The 25,128-nt window shown below is 41.2% G+C and overlaps 2 protein-coding genes across 3 annotated transcripts in view; one reads left to right on the top strand and one right to left on the bottom strand.

The window, feature by feature from the left end:
• The window catches only part of unc5db (unc-5 netrin receptor Db), a 591,396-nt gene that overhangs the window by 96,127 nt on the left and 470,141 nt on the right, over positions 1-25,128 (top strand). The window lies entirely within an intron of this gene.
• LOC306972305 (uncharacterized protein) lies at positions 20,075-24,199 on the bottom strand. The gene is made up of 5 exons (XM_079568879.1): positions 23,996-24,199; positions 23,178-23,301; positions 22,814-23,090; positions 20,638-20,786; positions 20,075-20,391 (listed from the first exon to the last, which is right to left on the bottom strand). The coding sequence occupies exons 2-5, from the start codon at positions 23,299-23,301 to the stop codon at positions 20,213-20,215; spliced, it is 729 nt and encodes a 242-aa protein (XP_079425005.1). The 5' UTR covers positions 23,996-24,199; the 3' UTR covers positions 20,075-20,212.

Raw genomic sequence — 25,128 nt, 5'->3', positions numbered from 1 at the left:
GGAGATCGCATTCAGAGTTATGTGTCGCTCGCAAAAAAACTACAAATAATGTATTCAAAGTCTTAAGAAGATATCCAGATATCTAAAATGTGAACTAAGTAAACCTGGCTCTATCCTCGCAAATGTTGGATTATTTTACGCATTAAATTCCCCGTCGTGCAAAAACTTTAAATGAAAGAAAGTATGTCAGTACGAAAAAAAATGGATATCTCTGAATTCATTTTCCCTCTTTCACCTGTCTCACCTTAACTTGTGATTTTCATCTTTTTTTTTTTTATCATTTTGTCTCCCGCGCACACCTTAGAGATTTGCAGAGCGTTTACAGATTGTTTTGTGCTCCCCGAGCGTGTAATTATTCACGGCGGAATGATTGATTTCAACCACCTTGATATGCGGGAGAAGACATCGCTGGGAAAGGAATGGGGGGGGGGGGGGGGAGAAGCTGCTAATTTGTGAGAAGTCAGACAAAACGCCTGGCAGTCCCCGAGTGGCTCCGGCACCTGTCTGAGCCGGAGAGGGTTATTGGTTTATAGGCTGCCAGCTGTACGAGGGATGGGGGCGATGGTGGTGGAGGGTGGGGGTTCAGGGGAGAGAAGGGAAGGTTTTGAAGGGGGGGGGGGGGGGACTTAAGGGAGACTGCCCGGATCTTATCAGCTCCAGTCAGTTCCGGTTTGACGTTACACTTGCCTGCCCCGCGCGTCTCCCTGTGGGCCCCCGGAGCCTGCTGACAGCCGCAGGACATCTCACAGTAAAAACCAGGCATTTGGACAGAAAATGAGGGGAAGTGTCCTGTGTACAGAAATACACCCTAATATCCAGCCTGTTTATCAGATTATTGTTGAATAAGCATGTAATTAGCCTAACAAGCAGAAAACGTAACACATCAATCAAATACCAGTAACAGACTCAAGTAATGTGTTTTTTCAGTAGATGAATATTGAAAGAAATGGCAAAAGTTGAAGCCTAAATCTTTGGAGCACTGTGGGGGCCCATAGCTGGACCGCGAAGGCGCGGCATCTTACCTTTTTGCCCTATTAAGGAACGTTATCTGTAGGACTGAGCAACCATGTTATTTACTAGGAATCAATACGATACCAATACTTTTGGGATAGTCATTTTATAAGAGTGAATGTATTTCAATCTATATACATTTCTAAAACTGGTTATTTTATATTATTAATAGGTACATTTAAATTATATTACTTTAACTGGTAATGTTAATGTGAAATTAAATATCAAATTTTAAAATGAACCTAAATCAGAATGATATGGATGCCTCCGTTCAATCCTCTGCTGCTGTGGACTGTTTTGGTTCAGAACAAAGATATAAATCACCGCGCCTTCTTTTTACATATGCAAACGTCGACACTTAAAAAGTAGCGGTTTGGTATTGATACATCGATAATTAAAAAGTAATTGTTTGCTATTGTTTGCTATACATTCAACTTTGGCAAAAAAAAAGCAATATGACTCACCGAAATGTTCGGGAAATTCCACAGTCACCATGGAGATCCTCCATGTTTGCAGCAGTTAGCATACATTTTCCATAGACATTAGCTAAAAACAGTGTAAAAAGTGGAGAAAAAAGCTGTGGAACAACTCCGTTGCTGAGTTACTGCTGGTAAATACATCTAACTAAGTGTTAGTTTATAATTGCGGCTAAACCCATGATGCTTAATGATATGACATCACATTCCCAAAATCTATAGGTGCCCTTGAGAAAGAGATTCAAACATGTTGGTTTGGCCATTTGAATAAAGGCCTTCGAAGTATTTCCTCATGATGTTTGTATTTGGTATCGATTTGGTATTCTGTACGATTTGGAATCGTACAGACTTTTTTCTCAAAAGTCGTCAGTTGTGTCCAATGTGTTTTTGAATATCGAAATTTCCCTTCATTTCTCTGTTGTATAAATTGCAAATCGTAGGTAATGAAATATGAACAGATCTTTGCATTTGTGTCCTTAAAAATATTGCAGTATTCAATTTGACTTGCTCCTACCTCTATAAACCACACTATACCTATTTTGTTTGCAAACCTGTAGCTTTCATTACGGGTAATTGCATTCTGTGATTGGCCGACAGCAACAGACAATCAACAATAATGTATAGTATATATCTTTAAAACTAACATGAGATTGTGCCTCCTCCAGCAAATTAAAACCTCCAAATGCTAATTACTTAAAAGGCAGACCAAAGTGAATTTATGACTCATTGGCAATTCAAAAATAAAAAGTCGTCAAATATGAGCAACTTTATAGCAATCCGTCAAAAACCCAGATCTTCATAAATATTAGCAACCTGTTTATTTAGCTCTCCATCTCATATTTCATGAGCGGACACATATAAATTGAATTTGCAAGGCAATTAGTTATTGCGCGGGGGCGAGTGCTGTTTTGCATTATGAAAAGCCATTGTTAAAAAAAAACAAAAAAACTCTCAGTAACTGCAGCCACTTTGAAAACGCTGCAGTGATTTACCTAATCAGTTTAGCTCATTGAAATATGAAGGATGTCTCCCCCGGTAAGGAATCTGTTGCTAGGAGACAACTTTGCCGCAATCACAAGCGATTAAGAGTGCAAAGTCGAAGCGCCGGGTTTCACCAGCTCAAATGTCACCAGTTTAGTTCTTACACTGAAGTGACAACTCTTTCCCAGCGAGGTTAACTTACTCATTAGCCGACAGTAAAACAAGTGAAGGTGTTTATAGAACTAAGTAAAGGCTGTGCTATGGGACGTGTCTTTGTATTTGGATAGAAAATTAGGTAGATACAGATCGGCATAGCTGTCAGAGGGGGAGAGAACCACACTTTCACCTTTTACTGCAGTGGTTCCCAAAGTGTGGTCCAGACGTACTGTAACGGCAGTCAATTATTCATGTTAGGGGGTGATGTCCGTGACTTTGGGAATGGCTGTTCTATTGCATAACTCGTTTACCAAATGCTGGATTAATGATGTATTTTCTGCCAAGTAAAGATACAGAGACATAGATACAGACGGCATCTCTGGAATCGCCCATATATGGTCATTTTTGAAAACAGTTAAGGGGGAAAATAATTGTGAAAAAATGTAAATTTTCTCTAATTATTCAAAAACTGCTGTAACAAATGCTGAATTATGAATATAGTTAGTAATAGTAAAGACATGGGGAGGAGCAAAGTGGTTCAAAAGCCCATAAACACATGAATAACGGAGAATGCTAACTTGATGCTACATGTTAGCATCGGGCTAATGCTAACGGTTAGCTAGCGCTTGCTACAACTGCCGTTTTTTCACTTCTACTGAACAATCTGTAAAATATCAATATGGGCCCGATTTACACTTGACTTATTTATGTGTGATAAATAAGTTGATATTCCACCAGAAATTGTGTTTCTCTAAAGATTCTATTTTCCCCCTCGGCGAAGCCACGCCCCCTTCTATGACGAGATGCCGTCTGTATCTATGGCGAGGTGCAAAGTGGTTCAACAGCCCATAAATAGCCATGATGCTAACGTTAGCTTCATGCTAAACGCTCACTTGTACTGGAAAATCTGAGAGAAATTCATTCTCTTTATTGAGGTTTCAGCAATTATTCCATTGAAAACAGTGCAGTGCAAAGGAATAAGCACAGTGATAAATAACACAATGTACTCACACATTGTTGTAGAAGAAGATCTTTATTTATATAGCGCCTTTCACAGACATATAGTCACAAAGCGCTTTACATGAGACAATTGTACATTCACTCCACACTTGGTGGTGTAAACTACGTTTGTAGCTTCAGTTTCCCCTGGGGGAGACTGTCAGAGGCGCTTTCGCGACTACACACGTCTGCGCCAACGGACCCTCTGACCATCACCATACATTCACTCACACACATCATTCATCCTGGCCTATTGTGCATGTTTTTAGTGGTAGGGGAAACCGGAGTGCCCGGAGGAAACCTACGCAGACACGGGGAGAACATGCAAACTCCACACAGAAAGGCCCGTCCAGGTGGGAATCGAACCCGGACCTTCTAGCTGTGAAGCGAGAGCACTAACCGCTGCGCTACCGTGCCGCCCAAACACACAAAGTATTGAAAGTATATTTACAAAAGGAAGAAAAAGTAAAAAAAAAAACTCAACTCGATCTCTGTGTGCTAATAATGCTGAAAGTCCGCCCCCAAAAAAGGATCAAAAATGTTTTCCCTAACACACCGTCGCCTCAGTCCGATTTCTAACCGAGTTAAGCCATAAACGACGCCCCCGCGAATTCTCATTGGATGTCACTCCAAATGCAGCCTTTTCAGTTGGCTTTATTAAATTAATATTGTCGTTTTACGAATGTTTAGGGTTAGGATTAAGGTTAGGGTTAACGTTAGGGTTGAGGTTAAGGTTAGGATTAAGGTTAGGATTGTGGTTAGGGTTAAGATTAAGGTTAGGGTTAGGATTAAGGTTAGGGTTGGGATTAAGGTTAGGATTAAGGTTAGGGTTAAGATTAAGGTTAGAGTTAGGATTAAGATTAAGGTCAGAGTTAGGATTAAGGTTAAGGTCAGAGTTAGGATTAAGGTTAGGGTTAGGATTAAGATTAAGGTCAGAGTTAGGATTAAGGTTAGGGTTGGGATTAAGGTTAGGATTAAGGTTAGGATTAAGATTAAGGTCAGAGTTAGGATTAAGATTAAGGTCAGAGTTAGGATTAAGATTAAGGTCAGAGTTAGGATTAAGATTAAGGTCAGAGTTAGGATTAAGGTTAGGGTTAGCGAAAGGGATTTGGTTAGAGTTAGAACAATGTGGGGGGCAGGATCATGGCGTAACTGGGTTGGAAAGCGTAAAGACGCCACACTTTCTTCCCGCTTGGCTACAGGGTTTTCTAGGTGTCCCAAAAACATCTGAAAATTTCACAATGTCTGTAGATTTTGCCCCCAGTTTTTTTTCAATGTTTTTTTTTACAAGTCCTGCAATGATGAGATTACAACTCCATTAGATCACTAGATTCAAAAGTACTTACATTAAGGTTAAAGGTAGCACTTTATATTAAGGTGTGCTCCTTATTAATAAGGTGTTAACCATTAATAACATGCTTGGAAAGTTTTAACACACTGCTATTATACTTTTACGTGTTAACATACAAATAGGCCATGTGCTTATTCATAGCCAACCTTAACCTTAACCCTTACCCTAACCCTAAAATGATTATTAAATTATGATGTGGCAGCACAGTGGTGTGGTTTGAGCTCTTGCCTCACAACAACGAGAAGGTTTTATTCCCGGACTTTGGGCCTTATGTGTTTGGAGTTAGCTTGTTCTCCTTGTGACTGCATGTTTTCTGCTTGTACTTTGTTCCCTAACACCTTAAAACAAATTACAAATTACCGTTTGTTTATTCCCTGAAGACGCTGACGTTCATTCTTCTAATAGCCGGTCCACGTTCAACCTTTGTTTCGGAGTATTGTGACCTTCAACGACAGAAAAAAAAACAAATATTCATTGTTATTACCAGGGGACGTCAGGGGGGGATAGAGTAACCGCATGTAAATCAAATCGTTTGAGTAAAATATCTTCAGATGGGCAGCAGTGGTATCGATGGCCCAGTCCAAGTCCATTAGATCTATCATTTCAGCACAGGACGAGCGGCGCTGGGGCGGGAGCGGGGGTGTATTGGCAAACGCATCAGGGCGGCCCCAGCGGACGGGGCTAGATTTACAGATAGGCAAGCAGCACTTCATCTGCACGGGCCGTGTCAAGGGCTATAATGGCGGCAGTGTAATCCGAGAGACTGCGGACATCGAAAGCCACTTTATGCATGAAAATAATAAGGCATACTTTTATTGACTTATTTAGTTAAGAATGGTAAGAAACAGAAATCTAATTAAACGAGACAGGCTTTAACAATGGAGCGGGTATAGTTTTACTTTCCACCTGCTCGGCTGAAACTGCACACACAGCCCATTTGCTGATAAAAATGAGACGGGATATCAGGAATCTTACAGTGTGTCACAGCACAGAGGGACCGGGACCACCGCGGGACCAGCTTATTACTGACTCAACACTCCACAAAGAAACACCGAGAGTGAGGGGGGGGGGGGAAAGATGGTTTTCCTTTTCAGAGACTGGTGAGATTTGAAGAAAGGGAGAGTAAGCAAATTCTCAGTGGTCCAACAAATGTCAAAGTGTCACGACACAGCCACAAATATTATGATTTTGTCCAGATTTAACCGAGTGCTTGAACTGGGTTAACTTTAAATGTTAATTTTCACTTTGATTAATCCGTTTTTTGGTCACATGACAAAAAAACCCGTCATCATGGTTGTTGTTACTGCTGATGTAAAGGTATTCCTCAGCTTTACTGTCCTTCTCATTCATTACAGTTAGAAAGGACAACAACAACCGGGAATACGGCTTAAAGCAGTACTAAGTAACTCATGCCCCAAGAGGCCTTTAGCGCCACTGCAGGTGTTGTAGAATTTTTTTTACTCATTAATAGTCCGTGAAAGTAAATACTACGCTGACAGAAAAGACGAAGGGAGAGAGGGATATTGTACATCCAATTGCACAATGGAGATATTTTTTTTCACTCAAACTTGGCTGTAAATACTGTTTAAGTAGTGCTAGTCCGCTGTTAGCTTTGCCCGTTAGCCTGTTAGCTTCTTCTACGTGTTTCCATTTGTGTGTATTGCGCCTCTGACGCGGTGCAGGGAAAGTTGCAATTGCGGTTTTCTGGCCAGAGACACCAGGGGGAGATGAAAGACCCCCCAATCATCCCATTAACACTTGTATTACTACGAAAACTACGAAAAGGATTTATTAAGGTTAACAAGTTTCTTAGTACTGCTGTAACATAGTCGACAGCAACACTGTAAACCGCATTAAAAGTCATTGAATATAATTTGGCCAGAATCAAGGCTTTAATCTCTTAACCCCCACCTGAACCGAGCGCATTTTCTACAGTTTGGCTTTACCCAAATCTAAAAATAAAAAAAAACGCTTCTTGAAAAACGTGTCAAAATAGCGACAAAAAACAAAGCAACAAAGAAGCAACGAAAGAATAACAGAAAAAGTGACAAAAAAAACCCCAAAACGCCTCAAAAGAGCGACAGAAAAGTGACACGAGAGCAACAAAAGAATAACAGAAAAGTGCCAAAAATGTGATTAAAAAGAGCCTAAAATGCTACAAAATAGCAACAATAAAGCAATGAAAGGATGTCAACAAAAGGTTGCGACAACACGGTAGCAATGAAAAGATCCGGAAAAAGATCAGTTTAGATCACTTTTGTGGGTCTTAGCTTTCAAGTGAGGCGTTACACTTGCCTAGAGGCTGTGAACTTTTAGATTTGGGAAAAGCTGAACTGAAATGTAATTAAAAAGCATTAAATTAGATTAAGATTGGTTGGAAAATGATGACATTGCTCAACAATTTTTTCAATCACTCTCACTATGATGTAAACCGGCACTGCTATAGCATACTTGTTTATAGTCTGTTTACTTCATTATTTACTGTTTATACTTTTGTCCCCACAAAGTCCTTGGTAGTCATTGTACATAAGATACTATTTTACTATTTAATCATTTTTTTGTTTATTTTCTCATATTTTTTGCCTATTTGCACACCTTGAGTGTTTCTAAGAGCTGTATGTGACAAGTAAATTTCTCCATTGTGAGATCAATAAAGGCTATCTTATCTTATTTCTTTTTCACATAAGTTCATCAAAAATGAAATCAAAATGATGTTAAAATGATGGTGGAGAACTATTCAAACGTTTGCAAAGCTTAAGAAATTAAATATGCACCGATTATTTTAGCATTTGTGGCATTAATACATAGTATTAGCAGGGGGTCCCGAACAGGGGGCGGCACGGTAGCACAGCGGTTATGGCTTGTGCTTCACAGCTAGAAGGTCCGGGTTCGATTCCCACCAAGGACGGGGCCTTTCTGTGTGGAGTTTGCATGTTCTCCCCGTGTCTGCGTAGGTTTCCTCCGGGTACTCCGGTTTCCCCTACCACTAAAAACATGTACAATAGGCCAGGATGTATGAGAGTGTGTTTGAGAGTGCGCATGGGGGACGACGGATGAAAATTAGCCTAAGGCTAAAATCCGGTGTGGCTTGTTCATTAACTTGCACTGTCCCTACCAAATAAACCATAAATAAAATAAACCATAAATAAAATAAACCATAAATAAAATAAACTCTTGCATGACCAGGTTTGCTTTACCAGTGGATTTCGTCGCCCCTGACGACTCTGACAAATTCCAAGATGACTATGCCAGGATTCATCGGCCTCATCATTTTCATAATTATTTTCACACATGTGTTGGCCTCCACAGAGTCCAGATCTTTACTCCATTGAGAGCTGTTAGATGTGTTGGAGGAAGCTTCGCACAGTGCTTGCTCTCTCCCATCACCTCTGGCAGTGTACATAGTTATCCAAACATTGCTTTGTTTTCCTCACGTCCGGTCCTTGTGGCTTTACGAGCTTCTTACTACCCCAGCGTTGTGGCTCTTTGGTGGTCTGTGGGGGTTTGCATCCTCCGGCCAAATTTGCGAGGCCTGGGATGTCACCAAATCCTGTCCCAACTTTGAAGTTTCACTTAAAGATGGGAGCCAGAAAGACTGAAGAAACGTGTCATCCCAGAGGAAAAATATTATGCTAATCTATAAAATGCTAATTAGGCCTAAAGGGTTAATTTCTTCTGCCTTATCAACCCCATTCTTTAATGTGCCCCGCTGTTTCAAATGCTGGAAAAATGAGCGCGTCCCCGTTCTTTTCCTTGTAGCTGAAAGTTTACTAAATCCGCCTTCTTAGGAAAGTAATTGGTCCAATCCATCGTCAAGGAGCTCTCTCATCAAGCTGCAAAGTACATAATCTGCTTTATTTCGTTCGAATTTATCACAAGGATGAGGAACAGGACTGAAGACTTCATTTTGAAAGATTAAGGAAACAACCCAGTCCTAGAGAGCTCCGTCTTGCTTTCGCTCGATATCTCAGCGGTTGGAAGTAAAAGTTTCCTGATCGAGTTGTGCTACCAGTCTTTTGGCTTTCAAAGACGGATTTGGGGGGTGATTCAGACTCGGTTCGGGCCTCGTTTAGTCCTTTGGGCTTAGACCCGGTTGAATCCTAGTTCATGTCCTGGCTATTGCTGCCTTCATGGGCACTGGTGAAGATGATCCTTTTCCAGTTTCCAGTTGCATTGGGTTCAAGTGCTTTTGTGTCGTAGCAAACAAATCAATAGCAAGCAAATCAATTCATGCGAGAAAGTCGTCTACAAATTGCTGAACTATTGCTTCTTTGTATCTGCTTTGATTAGAAACACATATTAAGTTTGGCTCTTTTTTGGAAAAAGAGATGATATCAATATTGAGTAGCTAAATGGCTAAATGCATAACAATCATAACAATTAGCAAAAAGGCATAAAACAATGTATTGTCGCTGCTCTCTGTCGTGTTGAAAGGTCAAAGGTTATCTCACTAGGGGAAAACAATTATTTCCCAGTTTCCCAGTGGAAGATACGAGATGAGATGGTGTTTATGTTCAATTTTCCACTCAGCAATTGCCATTTACCACAATTACGAGATGCTGCTCTGAGTCCCAAGTCTATTGACGTACATACATGTCCTATAGTCCTTGTGAAGACCTATGTGGATTTAATGTATCTTGGTTTGGCAACATATAACTACACTTACAAGGAAAGTCGTCTACAAATTGCTGAACTACTACCACTTTGTATCTGCTTTTATTAGTAACACATATTAAGTTTGGCTCTTTTTTGGAAAAAGAGATGATATCAATATTGAGTAGCTAAATGGCTAAATGCATAACAATCATAACAATTAGCAAAAAGGCATAAAACAATGTATTGTCGCTGCTCTCTGTCGTGTTGAAAGGTCAAAGGTTATCTCACTAGGGGAAAACAATTATTTCCCAGTTTCCCAATGGAAGATACGAGATGAGGTGGTGTTTATGTTCAATTTTCCACTCAGCAATTGCCATTTACCACAATTACGAGATGCTGCTCTGAGTCCCAAGTCTATTGACGTACATACATGTCCTATAGTCCTTGTGAAGACCTATGTGGATTTAATGTAGCTTGGTTTGGCAACATATAACTACACTTACAGGGTAACTAAGACAACGTACGTATTAGGGCTGGGACAAAATATCGGATTGGATCGCAATACTTTGCGCTGCAATACCAAGTATCGATGTTTTATCAGGTATCGCAATACTATCAATACTTGTGTTTGGAGGCATTTTTTTATCATGCACTCCTTTGTTTTCCAGTGACAGTTACACAGCCCTTTGTTACATTTTGTGTTAATGCACTTTTCAATCTTAACACGTCCGTAAATGTCACATGTCATGTCATGTAAACGTTGTACACATGACTTTTGACACATTTTAAGGTCAAAGTATTACTTATCATAATTACTGTATTGCAATACGTAGCGGATCGGCCCCTGAGTCCCGTGATACGTATCGGATCATGACAAAAGTGTCCCAGCCCCAATACTTTACATTAGAAAATTAAGCGAACAATTACGATTATTATTTGCAGTGGTCATATGCACAACTAAACGGAACTGTTTTCATAATATTTTGGGTGCACTAATAACACCTTGAGACAGATTTGTCCGTCTATAAGACACCATTTCAAGTCACAAACTGACTCATGAAGTGTATTTCATTCAATGCAAGGAGGAGTGCAGTGAGCAGTACATAGACACTTCATTGTAAACATTGTAGGGAGAGCAGAAGCGGTCCCCAGTCAGCTGTAAATCTCCACCTTGATGACAGCGACGTGAAAATTCTACCTCGTGAGAAAGCCATGGTTTGAAAATGCCTTTTTTGTCAAGAAGCACAGATCCACGTTGAACCGCGGGGGTGGCCTCCTCAAACACAATTAGTCTCCTCTATTCAATGGAGCCCTCAGATCAAGAGAGGTGCAGGACTTTGTGAAAACAGTTTCACCCCAACCAAGAACAAACACCAGTTTAATTCCTAAAATTTAACAAGAATTGCAGTAGTTGCGATAGTTTCCCCAGTCTTACATTCTGACTATAGCGAGAATAGGCTTCACAATGTAGAAAAATGTCCTCAACTCATCCAACCCAGTCCAGTCGATTGAAAATCTCTACAATTAATTCAAGACTGATCATTCCCCACATCTCTCTTCTCAGCCCAGACTGCTTTGACCACCGTGGAAGCACACAGTCATAATGTTTTGCTTGATCAGTGAAGAATTGGCTGCGAAAATCAAAGGGAAACCCACACACATCTCCAGGTCTGATTGTTCTCCCGTCAAACCCAAGAGTGATTATTGTTTCGATCGCCGCGTCTCTCTCTCTCTCTCTGTCTGATAAGCCAAGTGTGACAAATTCTTTCTGCGATATTTTCCCCATTACCCTCATTTGCCGGGCTCCTGGTGCTGTGAGCTATGAAATAAGGTGTTGCAAAGACCCCCTATTGATGTCGAGAAAAGGGAGAGAATCGGCCTGGCCTCTGCCTTGATGAACAACATTGTATTGAATGAGGTCCAAAGCAGAAGAAAAAACATTGGGTGGCACCTGGCAGCCGACCGTATTGGTTCTGTTCTGGCTCAGTGTGCCAGAAAATAGGACAGAGACCACAAATACATAGGAGCGGGGAGGGGGAGGGGGGGAAAGCAACATCGGATTGCTTTGTGAATTGGCGGGCATCGGACTGACCACCTCTGCAAACTAGATATACAGCGCCAACAACAGGTTCTGGCTGGGTGGGTTACACAAAGCTAACATCGCCGGGGTAAATATGGAGGGAGGCTGAGCCATCGGAGCGCAATGCAACGTCAAGATTGTTCCCGTAATAGCATTGCATGGGCCGGGAAAAATAAAGCAGCTTTATATAGTGGCGTTATAGGGTGCTCGGATTGCTGACCATACAATACAGGCCAACTGGCAGCACTGCAAGCATTTATTTTACTACTGTATACGCTCAGGCCAGATGGCGGGCATAGTATATAGGGGCGGCTGCACCATTTTGGAAAAGTGTTTTTTTACGTGTGTTGAATTCATGATTGAGCTCACAGTGTGCATTTTCAATACATCTATTATAGAAAACGCTATCTCAATGGCCGCTGCCTGGGCGCCGCCATTTTTATTTCCCATACCGACTTTGAAGCTAAGCAGGGACGGGCCTGGTTAGGACTGGGATGGGAGACCGTTTGGGAACCTGGCGACAGTAGTGAGTGTGTGCGTGGTTGGTGGTGGGGGCTGATGTGCGCAGTGGACTGAATGAATACTGCTACAAATTGTACACCGACGAGCGTCTGGAAAAGTGCTATATAAGACTTGCCATGTTCATTTCCCAAAAATCCGCGGCCGGCCCCACGTCACCGTCCCACCGGCCGCGGCCATTGGTCACGGGTCCATATGGACCGCGGTGCTGCTGTCCGAGGACAACCTGCCGTCACAACAACGCGAGTGCACGAGATCTGACTGCCGTGCGTGTGTGTGTGTATGTGTGCGTGCGCGCATCCTAACAGGGCGATGTGTGTCATCGTCACTCACCCTAAACTGCAGCTGCAGACGCTCCGCAGGTACAGGTACATCCTCCAAAACACATCTACGCGTCTTTGTCTCTCCTGCAGTGACCGAGGCTGTGGTTCATTACAGATCCAGTGCTGTCATGTCAGAAGCTCAGACACATGCGTAAGATCCAATCCTGATCATATTCCGTCTCCAAAGTTTTGTCTCCGAAAAAAAGTACACGCAGAAACACGAGCTTCAAATGAAACGCGCTGCTCCGAGAGCTTCAGCCTCCGTGTGCGGAAAGCGAAAGTGAAACCACTTAACGAGCGCATGGCCTGCACTGTTGCTTTTTTTATTTATTTATGTTTTTTGTTACTTTGCTGCTGTACCATTTCTTCTCTATTTCTTCTTTACATTCTATAAATCGGCTTTGAAAGCATTGCCAATTGTATTATAAGGATATAAATACTGTCTAATAAAAAACAACTTCTTATTTTTTAGATTGCTCCAAACCACGGGTCCTGCACCGTGAACCGAACCGTTAGAGCTGAACCGCTAATATTTCTCCATAAATATTCCACTGTTGCTTGAATTCTATTCCCTGAGTTTTGCAACATATTGTCGATGTAGTTTATAAGAAAGGAGTACGGGTGCATCAAACACTCCAATTGCAGTTTGTTTGAAATTATTTTTAGCATTCATTATTTTAAACATTTGGAGTGGCCATAGTTTTAGGAATGGGTTGGGAACCACTGGTCTGCTTACTGCGGGTCTACAGCTGTACTGAGTGACGGGTTATAGGGACTATACTGGACATTTCTTTGTAATAACTCATAATCTCTGAATATCAAATGTGGAGACTAGCGAGCCCGGCCAAAGGCCGGGTCTCAGCTAGTTAACACATAAAAGAAAAACTTGTAAACGGATAAAAGAGTCTCGAGCATTTGAAAATGCATTTGCAGAGGACTAAAATACAGGGCTACATGGCGCGTTGTTGTGCAATGAATCTCAAGCTTTGCAGTTTTGCTAACATTAGAATTAGGGCTGTGCATTTGATCGAAATTTGATTACGATTTTCAAAGGCAAACCCCTTATAGTCACATAATGACTATTTGGGTTGACCACATACAACATCAACAAATCATAATACAATGCACAACTTCACACATCAAGCTTATGTTTTCCACAAATTACTACTTTTATGCCACACTTTTATGGGGCAAAGATAAAAATGTCTGGTATAGGTTCTTTAAGTAAGGGATAATGTATAGAACGCTGGTCATTATCAGAATCTCTGGGTAAGTTGAAAGTCAGACTCACGCTAACTTCACGAGCGATTACCCCGACTTCTCTCGCAGTGACGGGGACAGAGATAGTGTCGCTACTACGTACGCACGGAGTGATATGAAAGCACGAACTCCGTTTTTTTGACCGTTGCCAATGGCAACGGTCATTATTTTTTTCAGAGGTCCTTTATCAGAAAATAATGACCGGTAGAACGTTGGGAAATCCCATTCAAATCAACGGAGCTTCTACTGACGTTGTGGAGAGCCGTATAATAAGTAAGGGATAATGTATAGAACGCTGGTCATTATCGGGAAAATAAGCACCGAGGTCAAGAGGTCCTTTATCAGAAAACAAGAGGTCTGAATACCTAGACTAACACGCCTATACCCTTTGCCTCTGACTTGCTTCCATTAGAACTAGACTTAATAGGGATGTAAGACTAGTAGCAGTTAACTTAAAGCCACCCTGTTAATGAATGTTAATAGCAAATGAGGAGGGCTGCCTTTCTCTTTTCCATGTTCCATTATCAACTCACAGTCGACAGAACTTCAATTAGATATCTGTTCCCCAAATCGTTCAGCCCCCACTACCAACCCTGTTTGATGTCTGGTTCTTGCTCACTGGCTTTGAAAACGCATGTCCAGATTCCATTTCTCCTGATTTGGACCGCCATTACGCCTCGTGAAGATTAGCTGCGCACAACGAAGCCCGGAGGAAGGACAGAGGTATCGCAGTCATTTGTTTGGGACCATTAGACGGGAGGCAATGGGAGACACACCAGTTGTTTGCAAAAAGGACTGGGCAGCGGTGGGGATATTTCAATGTTAATGACTCTGTCGCGAAGTGATTCTTGCAAGAAGCCATTAGACGCATTCTCGGCTAATCCCCAGTGAGCGATTTCTTTGGTCTGTGATTTCGAGAACTGCGTCTTCCCGGTTGGTGGGCAAAATGAGTGTCGGAGGGTGAACTATGGCTGTGCCGACTTTTCCAGAGGTGCTAGCGATGACTTGCATTCTACTCAGTTAGTTATTTGTCAGTGAATGAATTGTTTGAGTATGTTCAACTCTAGTTTCGGCACTTGGTGTAGCATTTGTCAGAGTTACATGGATTTGCTAGATAGTTTTTATCCCCAACAATCTGGCAAACCTCTGCAGCCCACAATACAAGTCAGTAAGTCACGTAAATGAGCTGTTAATGCTTGTAAAATAACTTAAGCTGCAAGTTGAATTTTTTGCTTCTATAACTGATAAACTTTTTGAAGAAATGGCTCTGCTTGTAGCGTTTCATACTGCCACATTATACTGGTAATATGAGATGATTTTATCTTGTGTCTGCCTTGGACCTTCAGTTCATTTTGAAATGGTCTTGAAAAAAGGCTTCTTTTTTTCCATCAGAATTATTTTGCCTTGAGACTGAAATTACTTCCACAGTGATGTGCCGTCGCCCATTGCTACATCTTTTAAGAGCTACATTTACCAGTGCTGCCTTGAAAAAGGTCAGCGGCACAACGTTGTCTTTTTTTGACAAAATGGACCATTTTCAGATTGTCTTTCATGTTTTTCTGTCAACTACTACTACTACTTTTCTTGAATCTGTTACTTGGGGTTAGGGTTATGATTAGGGGTTAGGGATGGGAAAATGTGATGTAAGTTGTGTTTCACTTATGAAGACCCAACAGATATTTTTAAAAACTAGAAAGTCTTGGTTTTCAAATGACATATCACACTGACATGTAGGCTGTGTAGGGCAGGCTCTTAGTCGTACAGGAGTTGTCCCTCTTCAATGAAGGTTCTTTGTATATGATTCATACTGTATTCTGTGTTGGCTGTCCAGATGTCACAATAAAGGACTTTTATTTTTTTGTAGTACCGGAGTGCCTCGGATGCCTTTCTATTGACTGCTAAAAAATACAACACGGTACATACAGCAAGTCACACAAGATTTTAGAAAGAACAATCTTTAATAGTTGACTCAAGAACCTTCTAACCCTTAACCTAACTTTAAGATGGCAAATAACAGGTTAATTGAATGATTTACTGTATATATTATATATTGATATATTTAAGTGATAACTTCCTAACGGAAAGGGCAACAGTGGTGCTGATGCAGTGTGACCGATCTTTTTGCCAATACTGATATTTTGTCCCAGACTTCTCTTCAAAATAAAGTGGCTGATTGAAACATTGTATGCATTTGGCCTTGGAAAAAGACAACAACAAAAATAGCTAGGCCACTGGTGTGCTCCTAGGCAGAAAAGCCTTTATGTTTTTACCTACTTCTGATTATGAAACAAGAACCTTTTAGCCATTGCCGACTAATCACTTGTGAGCAATTTCCCCAGACCGTGACTTTGTAAAACGCCTTCTTTCTGGTCAACGAACAAAATAAATGTCAGGGAGTGAAGTAATGCCCGTATCTTATTTTGCTCATACTGTTTTTCCTCAAACGATTTGCATTTTGACAGCTCATTGAATCAGAATCACTACATCAACGCTCAATTACATTAGCGAGAATTACCTTTAACTCTGCAGCGGCACGCATTAAGCCCAGAATAGAATTGGAGACTGGGGAAGTGTCTCAGATATTTGAGGCAAACTAATGACCCGTGCTGCCTCCAATGAGCATGCCCATTTAGACTCTGAGAAATATTGTCGGGAGCGCCTCGGTTCCCTACAGCAACGCGGGCTCGTGTGTGACATGATGGATGGCAGCTTTTCATTGGTAATCTATCACGTCATGTCAATACAGCAGAGGAAATATGTTTATGGTAAAGAGTGCTATGTTTAATGGAGCTGTTAGGTATAAAGGCAGAGTGTAGCTGAGTTAGAGCTACGACTTCAGCAGTGTAGGCAAAACTCTTCACCGAATACTGCCAGAAATGGTAGATTTACGCATTTTTCTAGGTCCATGATTATACAAAACGCTTGCTTTCCCCCGTCCCCTTTGCCACCTATACTGTAGCTGGTGTTTGAGATGTTTCGTCGATTTGTCAGTGACATCCAAGAAGTCCTTGCGTTCTCCAGATTCTGTAGACTTTTTGATTAATTTTTCATACTCACCGTGATGATCGATGCTTGATTCAACAAAATCTGAGTACAAGTACTTGGTCAGGTCTAGGTTCAGCGAAACAATGTGCCCAAAGAATGAAATGAGCTGATGACCTGAACATCCTGAATGACATTATTTTCACACATGGATCGGCCGCCACAGAGTCCAGATCTTAGCCCCATTGAGAGCCTTTTATATGTCCTGGAGAAGGCTTTGCACAGTGGGCACATTCTCCCCTCATCAATACAAGATCTTGGTGAGAAATTGATGTTCTGGATGTCTTGACATTGCAGAAGCTTATTGAAAAAATTCAGCGAATGCATGCTGTAATCAAAGTTAAACGCGGTCCAAGGCAAGATTAGAGCGTGTGGCCTTTTTTTGGGGGGGTTACGCAGTGTATGTTATGACTTAAAAATGTTTTAATGTAGACGATTTATTGAACAGGTCCCAGCAACACTGATTGCGTTTACATGGGTGTCTATCCCGTATTCTGACAACCGTCCATTTAGACAGCCCTCCAAACCGAAACCCCGTCAATCCGACACTTTTTGATACCCCCATTCCGACAATAGTTTTGAGCGTAGCCTGTTTAGTTTGTAAAATCCACTATCCTTAAGGTTAGGGCTAAGGTAACGGTAGGGTTAGTTTGCAACTCCACTATCCTTAAGGTTGGGCTAAGGTAAGGGTAGGGTTAGTTTGCAACTCCACTATCCTTAAGGTTAGGGCTAAGGTAAGGGTAGGGTTAGTTTGCAACTCCACTATCCTTAAGGCTAGGGCTACGGTAAGGGTAGGGTTAGTTTGCAACTCCACTATCCTTAAGGCTAGGGCTAAGGTAAGGTTAGGGTTAGTTTGCAACTCCACTATCCTTAAGGCTAGGGCTACGGTAAGGGTAGGGTTAGTTTGCAACTCCACTATCCTTAAGGCTAGGGCTAAGGTAAGGTTAGGGTTCATTTGCAACTCCACTATCCTTAAGGCTAGGGCTAAGGTGGGGGTAGGGTTAGTTTGCAACTCCACTATCCTTAAGGCTAGGGCTAAGGTAAGGTTAGGGTTAATTTGCAACTCCACTATCCTTAAGGCTAGGGCTAAGGTAGGGGTAGGGTTAGTTTGTAACTCCACTATCCTTAAGGCTAGGGCTAAGGTAGGGGTAGGGTTAGTTTGTAACTCCACTATCCTTAAGGCTAGGGCTAAGGTAGGGGTAGGGTTAGTTTGCAACTCCACTATCCTTAAGGTTAGGGCTAAGGTAGGGGTAGGGTTAGTTTGTAACTCCACTATCCTTAAGGTTAGGGCTAAGGTAGGGGTAGGGTTAGTTTGTAAACTCCACTATCCTTAAGGTTAGGGCTAAGGTAAGGGTAGGGTTAGTTCTAATATGCCCACACATTTTTATCCGACAATTAGACCTCAATGTCGGAGTGGTGGGTCGTCGAAATGGCAACGTGTAACTGTTTACATGCTGTCAGTATTCAGATTGTGTTTAATATTCCGGTTTCTGCACCAGGCAAACAAGTACTTCCTGTTCTCAGGAGACCAGGATTCCTTGCGGATAGAATATGCGCAGCCCTCCAAACCGAAACCCCGTCAATCCGACACTTTTTGATACCCCCATTCCGACAATAGTTTTGAGCGTAGCCTGTTTAGTTTGTAAAATCCACTATCCTTAAGGTTAGGGCTAAGGTAACGGTAGGGTTAGTTTGCAACTCCACTATCCTTAAGGTTGGGCTAAGGTAAGGGTAGGGTTAGTTTGCAACTCCACTATCCTTAAAGGAGACATATCATGCTTTTAAATCCTTCCTTTTTACATATAAATCATACAGTTGTGGTCTACATAAAGCGGAACTGCAATGCTTGGGTCTGAATTCCTCATTATTATAGCTCTACAGGCCCCTTTGCTACCCCTTTTCTGATGTGCGTCTGAGAGCAACTCGTTTTGGTGCGGTCTCTTTAAATGCAAATGAGACACTTCATGCCCCGCCCCCTCTCCAGGTTGCAGAGGTGACACTCGGGTCAACTCCACCCCGTTCGGCCATTTTGGTAGTTTTATAGGAGAGATACGATTATATAGCGGCGCAGAAACTTTTTATTCACACGTTATTTACAAAATGTCAGCAACGGAAGATTTGTCCATCCAGCCTTACATGTTCGAGCCAGAGTCGGAGATGAAAATGAAGATGATGAACCTGCAGATCAACGTCTTCATATGGATGTATCGCAATGGTGTGTTACTGTATTTACACTAACTTATCCATCCGTGCCCACTACTACAATACTGCCTGTAATACGACTATTTAACACTCACAAAACAAAATATAAGTTATTTTATAAACAATTGAACTGTTTGTGTTAAGTTATTGTCTAAGGTTTATATTACTAGTCCAGGGATCTGATTTTAGATGCATTTCTTCTCTTTGTTCTGAACATGCTGAACACAATCTGCAGTTTGCAACAGTTCAATCAATATTGTAAAGTATAAGGCCTATACTGCCATTCTGGCAACTGTTTCTTATGGGTGGACTGCACCTAAGTAGTATATAGAAATGTTTTTGAAGCATAAGTAGGTGTTTGACATTCTTGTTCTGTAAAAGTAGCGTACCCTGTAAAAGAAATGATCAAATAAGATGTTGGAGACCCCTGTACTAGACCAGTGCTTCGCATAAAATCTGAATTTTAGTCAGAAATGCAGCCCTTTGCGATATCTCTGCAATCTTCATTTTTTCTAATGTGTATAACTGTATATGCGGTTTATTTATTTGCTCCACAAAACTGATGTTTTTGTTTTTGTTTTTATCTTTATTCCAATCATGTGTTCAGGTGTTCTTGTGGTAACTGTGCAACTATGCCAACTGAGGTAGAAAATCGATGCTGTCGAGAAACTCTTAAGGTCAGTGTGCTTTGTTAGTACATATTATATATTAGTACATATTGAGTAGCCTATACACAATCCTCCATAATATATTAAACATTTGTTACAGGTTACTGCTCGAATGGAGGAAGTGTCCCGTCAGCTGAAATGCATGGTGGATCACCCTGGATTTGAGCCTGTGTGTCTCAATGAGTATTCTCTGCAAAATGCAATAAATGTTTACAAAGCACAGTATGGGCCATTACATCTAAGAGGAATGGTACAGTAAGTGAATTTTTGTTTTTTTCCATTTATTGAAATACAAATTTACAAAGTTACATACTCACTGCAAACACACACACAATTTTCTAAATACAAAGAAACAAAATATTTTTTTCATTGCAAACGCAGTAATTTCTCCTCTTTGTATTTTAGTCGTTACAGATATTGTGCATACAGGTGCTTTGTTTCCTGGTGCTGGGGATATCTGGGTCGGAAAGTGCGTGTTGTCCTGCCGTCTTGTGTTGTCTTGAGGATACGGCAGGAGTTTCCAGACAATGAGGGACAGTATGTGGGCTTCAGACCGGTCCTGGATTGAAGCGGGAGACGTAAGCGGAGACCACTGTTGCCTTGTCTGGTTGTGGATACTGCGATGAGAGGGTTGGTGGGATGTGGATCTTTTCTACCTCGTCCATATACGGAGTAGGGTCAGGGAAAACTTGTTCAAAGACCAGCTCCATGATGTCGTCAACATAATCTGTAATGACAGAAAATGACTTTTGCTTAAGTGTGTTCTATTGCACTGCCATTTACAGTGGCATAAAAGGTATTTATTGTTGTTGTGTGGCTTTGGTTCAGTTGTCCTCTGCATGAGAACATCATTATGTTGTAATTTCAACTTATTTTATGTTATTAAAATGCTGCTACAATAATGATTTAGATTTATTGAAATCAGCTTACCAAATTAACACACAGACACATTAAAAGTCCCTAAAGGACTTACTCAAGGTTGCTGGTGTTTTGATGGGCTTAGAAGTTCTTTCTCCCTTCTTGTACTTGGGGCAAGACATTCTGTACATGGGCTCTCCAGATGAAGTGGTAGCTTGCAGACGGTGAGAATTTTCATTGAAATGCATTGCTGCCAGGTAAAGCCTAGTAGAAAAGAACAGAATATATATATAGTTAAAAAGAAATTCATCTTTCAACATAATACACTTAAAAGTTATATGAAAACACTCAGAATACAAACACTGAACAAACTAAAAACACAAATACAGTGGCCCTCTCGTGTGGGTGTTGTTTAGGACAGTTAGGGCATGTAGGATGAATTATATCTTAGAAGACGTTTTTCCTTGTATTTGAAACTAATAAGGTGAAATGTAAGGGGTGGGTGGCATCCTCAGTGATAAGTGATGGTTTACTGAGGGGGTTCTAAGGTTTTAAGGTCATTCTGCTTGCCTAATTTTTGTGTTTTAGAGTGAGAAAAAAGTCAATTGACCGATTATTAACACATTGGCAATACTTTTTACCTGCACAACATTCCCAGGAAAGGATAGTGATTGATTTTTGGGGCAAAGAGCAAGATGATGCTGTGGAAAGCTTCAACGACTGAAGTCTGCAAGTGGGGACTGAGTTTTTCAACATCCTTGAGAATCCTCTTGGATGTAAGCAGGTTCTCCAGCCGGCAGAATGCAGGTGTAGCTATAACAAATATAGATTAAACTGATTGCCTACATCAATTAAATAGTAGAAGGTAATAAATTCATTACCTGGTTTTAACCATTTCTTTTTATCCCGTGTAGTTTGCAGTGGATGTAAACACTGAGGGAATGCAGGATCATCATGTGTGTGAATGTCTGTCACATGGTTCAGAATGGAGGTCCACTTTGCTACTCTTTCCTGGGGGGTCGTTGAGGAAGCAGCTGTCCAGTAGATATGATTCTTTATACTGCAAAGCCATTTGCTCAATTCTGTGCAATCTTTGTTTTTAGCTACCTTTGCCATCTTTTTGGACAGCCCTAAAGAACAAATACATGTAAAACAGACAAGAAACCAAGTTATTACTAAGAGTAGAGCTATACATGTTTAAAAAAAAGAGTCAATATACAGCTATAATTTTATCAACATTGATTAAATACCTTTTTCTATGTGCCACACATCGTAGTAGTGGGTGATCTTGGCTTCTTCTCTCAAGTATTTTTGGACCTGAGGATGACGGTCTGTGACAATGCAGTCCAAAGGTAAATTGTGTGCATTCAAAACATCAAGACTGCGTTTCAGTCCCTCAAGCTCCATATGATAACTTCCACCCACTTCATTGCTCTGCAATAGCAATAAAAGCATGATTCAATGTGGTTTAATGTCAGAGAAAATGCACTGTTATTTATAATTACTTGAACTAGTTGTAAGTCAATGACTTTCTTGCTCCTCAGATCCATCATTGTATAACTTCCAAACTTTGCACTGTGTCCTTTGAGGTACACAGTATGAATATTAGTAATTGCATCAATCCTGTTCTCCGAAGTTTATACAAAAATGTAAGCACAATAATGAAAGATCAGTACATACCTGGAGTGTCAGCCCTCATGTCACCACCAAGTATGGCATCTTGCGCTTTAAGCTTCTCCATTGTACCAGCCTGTGTTGACTTCCACTTGTGTATAATAGCTGGCTCTACGTAAAGTCTGGCATGCCGTCTATAGGTGTTGTACTGGAACATTTGCAGCCTCATTGCTCGGAATATCTAAGCAAACAAACATTTTCTAATATGGAAATATTCACAAATACAAATTACAACTTTGAAGCATTGAGTGTAAAGTTAATACCTTTTCCATTTTGAAAAATGAGCCGCCATTAGAATACACAGCAACTGAAAGCTGTAGATTCCCTGCTGGAGTGCCCCCATGGAGTGGTTGACTATTCCAATTTCTTACAAAATCACAGTGTGGACATCGCTGCTCTACACACAGAAAAGTCCCAACTGTTCTGGTCCGCACCCTTGTCCCGCGTTGACACACTGGGCACACCTCAAAAAGTTCTAAGAGGCATTTTTCATATACAATATAAGTAAGCATTTTGTAGGTCGGTGTAGAAGGGTCCATGCTATAGAAAAAAACAACATGCAAACATAAACAAACAACAAGTTCCTGAAAAATATTTACTGGTATTGTTATGCTTACATGTGTTGAGTATCCTCTGTCAAAGCACTTATGGAGTCTTCAGGGTTGTAGGTTGGATCATGAGGGCTCTGTATCATTGTAGAGCTGCCTTCTAAAGAATCGACACCCACTTCGGTCTGCTCCAGACAGGGTCTCTTTATTGGTGTGATTTCTTCCTCAATATCAAACAACGGGCGTCTCTTAACTGGTGTGGAGGACAGGAAAGCATGTGTTCGCACAAAGGTGGTAGTTGAAGTGCAGACTCCAACATCTGAGCACTTTGGGGTTACCTGTGTGCCTTTGAGTAAAAAATAAAAGAGTAGTATTAGCAACACTTTAATATTAGCATATTTAAAACAATGGCATTTACACCGTTTTTGCTCACCTGTACTTTTGACATGGGGTAGGAGAGTTTTCATAGAAAGCTGTGTCCCAGCTGAGCACATCTGGGGTTTTGTTTGACAGCCTTTGTCAGCAAATGTTGGTTTGTGCCTTGTTGGTTTAGCCATCTAAATAAAGTGAACGTTGATTATTTCTCTAGTTAAAACAAGCACACCAACAACACATACGAGTATCTAATCTTACCACTAAAATTGGAATTGACAATATGCTACGCTAAGAAAAGCATCTGAAACCACAGCAGCTAAATGACCATTGTCATGACACTCAACAACAGTAATAGTACAGACGGCAAAGGTAAAGTTACAGCTAAACCATGACCACCGTGTGTTTTAAGAAAGTAAAGTAAATGCAAAATAGAATTCATAACAGTACCGAATCTTTTAGATTACAATGACAACAAATGCTGTGGTTAATCCTTTTGTTAACATTACTGACAATACTTACACACAATCTGCATGTCAAATACCATACATACTACAATAATGATAATGACTAATAATTGTAAGCAAGTCTTTCGACCTCGTTAACAAGCGAGCAAACACCAGCACCGAGCTAACGCTAGCGCCAAACTAACGTCACGAAATGCATTTTAATCCAGTCTTTTAGGAGACAAAAACGGCTAAATGAAGTGACTAATGAAAACTTTAGTACACACTTCCATTAAATCACGTAGGCCACATCATCAAGGAGCTAAAACGAGCACACAGCGCTAACATATGACGACGGTGCAACTGCTAATGCTAACAAAACAATGACAGAGACGTCTGATCATCATACTTTTTAGCGTTATTTACAGCTTACCGAAGTGCTCTGTTCGTCGTCTCCATAGATGGAAGGAATTGAGCCCTCAGTCAGACGAAGTCTTTCGGCAAATCCTTCTTTATACTGGCGGAGGTTGGTGAAGCAGTCATCCTTGAAGTGCTTCGCGCACACAAAAATGACTTTACCCACAGATGTGGGTACATTTCCGCGAAAAATAAAACTCAACCAGGCACTTCGAAGAGGTTCTGGTGCTGGGAGACGGTGTAATGAAGCATGTGGGTCACTACATCCAACAACCGAACATTTTGACTTATCGTCTCGTAACTTCGGCATCCTTGAGCTTGGACTACAAAATCGAAGCGAGGAGAAAAAATGGCGGATTGCTCGAAGTGTTGGGCCGGGAGTCGATTTCCTAATTTGGCAGTTCCGCTGCAAATACTGTGACGTAATTGTTCAAAAAACGTAATAGAGAATAGAAAAATCGGAACAGATTGCAAAATATGACCAAAACAGAATATAAAGATATCAATGGAGTATCTGAAGAGACTAATTTCATATTTTCTGTACTTCTAAACACTCCAAACACACAACAAAATGCATTTAAGGGCTAAAAAAGTGGATTTAGCATGATATGTCCCCTTTAAGGTTAGGGCTAAGGTAAGGGTAGGGTTAGTTTGCAACTCCACTATCCTTAAGGCTAGGGCTACGGTAAGGGTAGGGTTAGTTTGCAACTCCACTATCCTTAAGGCTAGGGCTAAGGTAAGGTTAGGGTTAGTTTGCAACTCCACTATCCTTAAGGCTAGGGCTAAGGTAAGGGTAGGGTTAGTTTGCAACTCCACTATCCTTAAGGTTAGGGCTAAGGTAAGGGTAGGGTTAGTTTGCAACTCCACTATCCTTAAGGCTAGGGCTACGGTAAGGGTAGGGTTAGTTTGCAACTCCACTATCCTTAAGGCTAGGGCTAAGGTAAGGTTAGGGTTCATTTGCAACTCCACTATCCTTAAGGCTAGGGCTAAGGTGGGGGTAGGGTTAGTTTGCAACTCCACTATCCTTAAGGCTAGGGCTAAGGTAAGGTTAGGGTTGATTTGCAACTCCACTATCCTTAAGGCTAGGGCTAAGGTAGGGGTAGGGTTAGTTTGTAACTCCACTATCCTTAAGGCTAGGGCTAAGGTAGG

Source organism: Gobius niger (assembly GCF_951799975.1).
Source record: "Gobius niger genome assembly, chromosome: 1".
Taxonomy (NCBI): domain Eukaryota; kingdom Metazoa; phylum Chordata; class Actinopteri; order Gobiiformes; family Gobiidae; genus Gobius; species Gobius niger.
Note: the sequence above shows the minus strand (reverse complement) of the source record. Positions and strands in the feature narration are given on the sequence as shown.

Bases quoted from the DNA above. Each gene is read 5' to 3' on its own strand.
- LOC306972305 (XM_079568879.1), bottom strand. From the start codon at position 23,301: ATGGCTAAACCAACAAGGCACAAACCAACATTTGCTGACAAAGGCTGT. The intron at 23,091-23,177 runs GTGAGCAAAAAC...TTTTACTCAAAG, and splicing joins ACCCCATGTCAAAAGTACAG to GCACACAGGTAACCCCAAAG. The intron at 20,787-22,813 runs GTAAGCATAACA...CTTTTCTACTAG, and splicing joins ACAGAGGATACTCAACACAT to GCTTTACCTGGCAGCAATGC.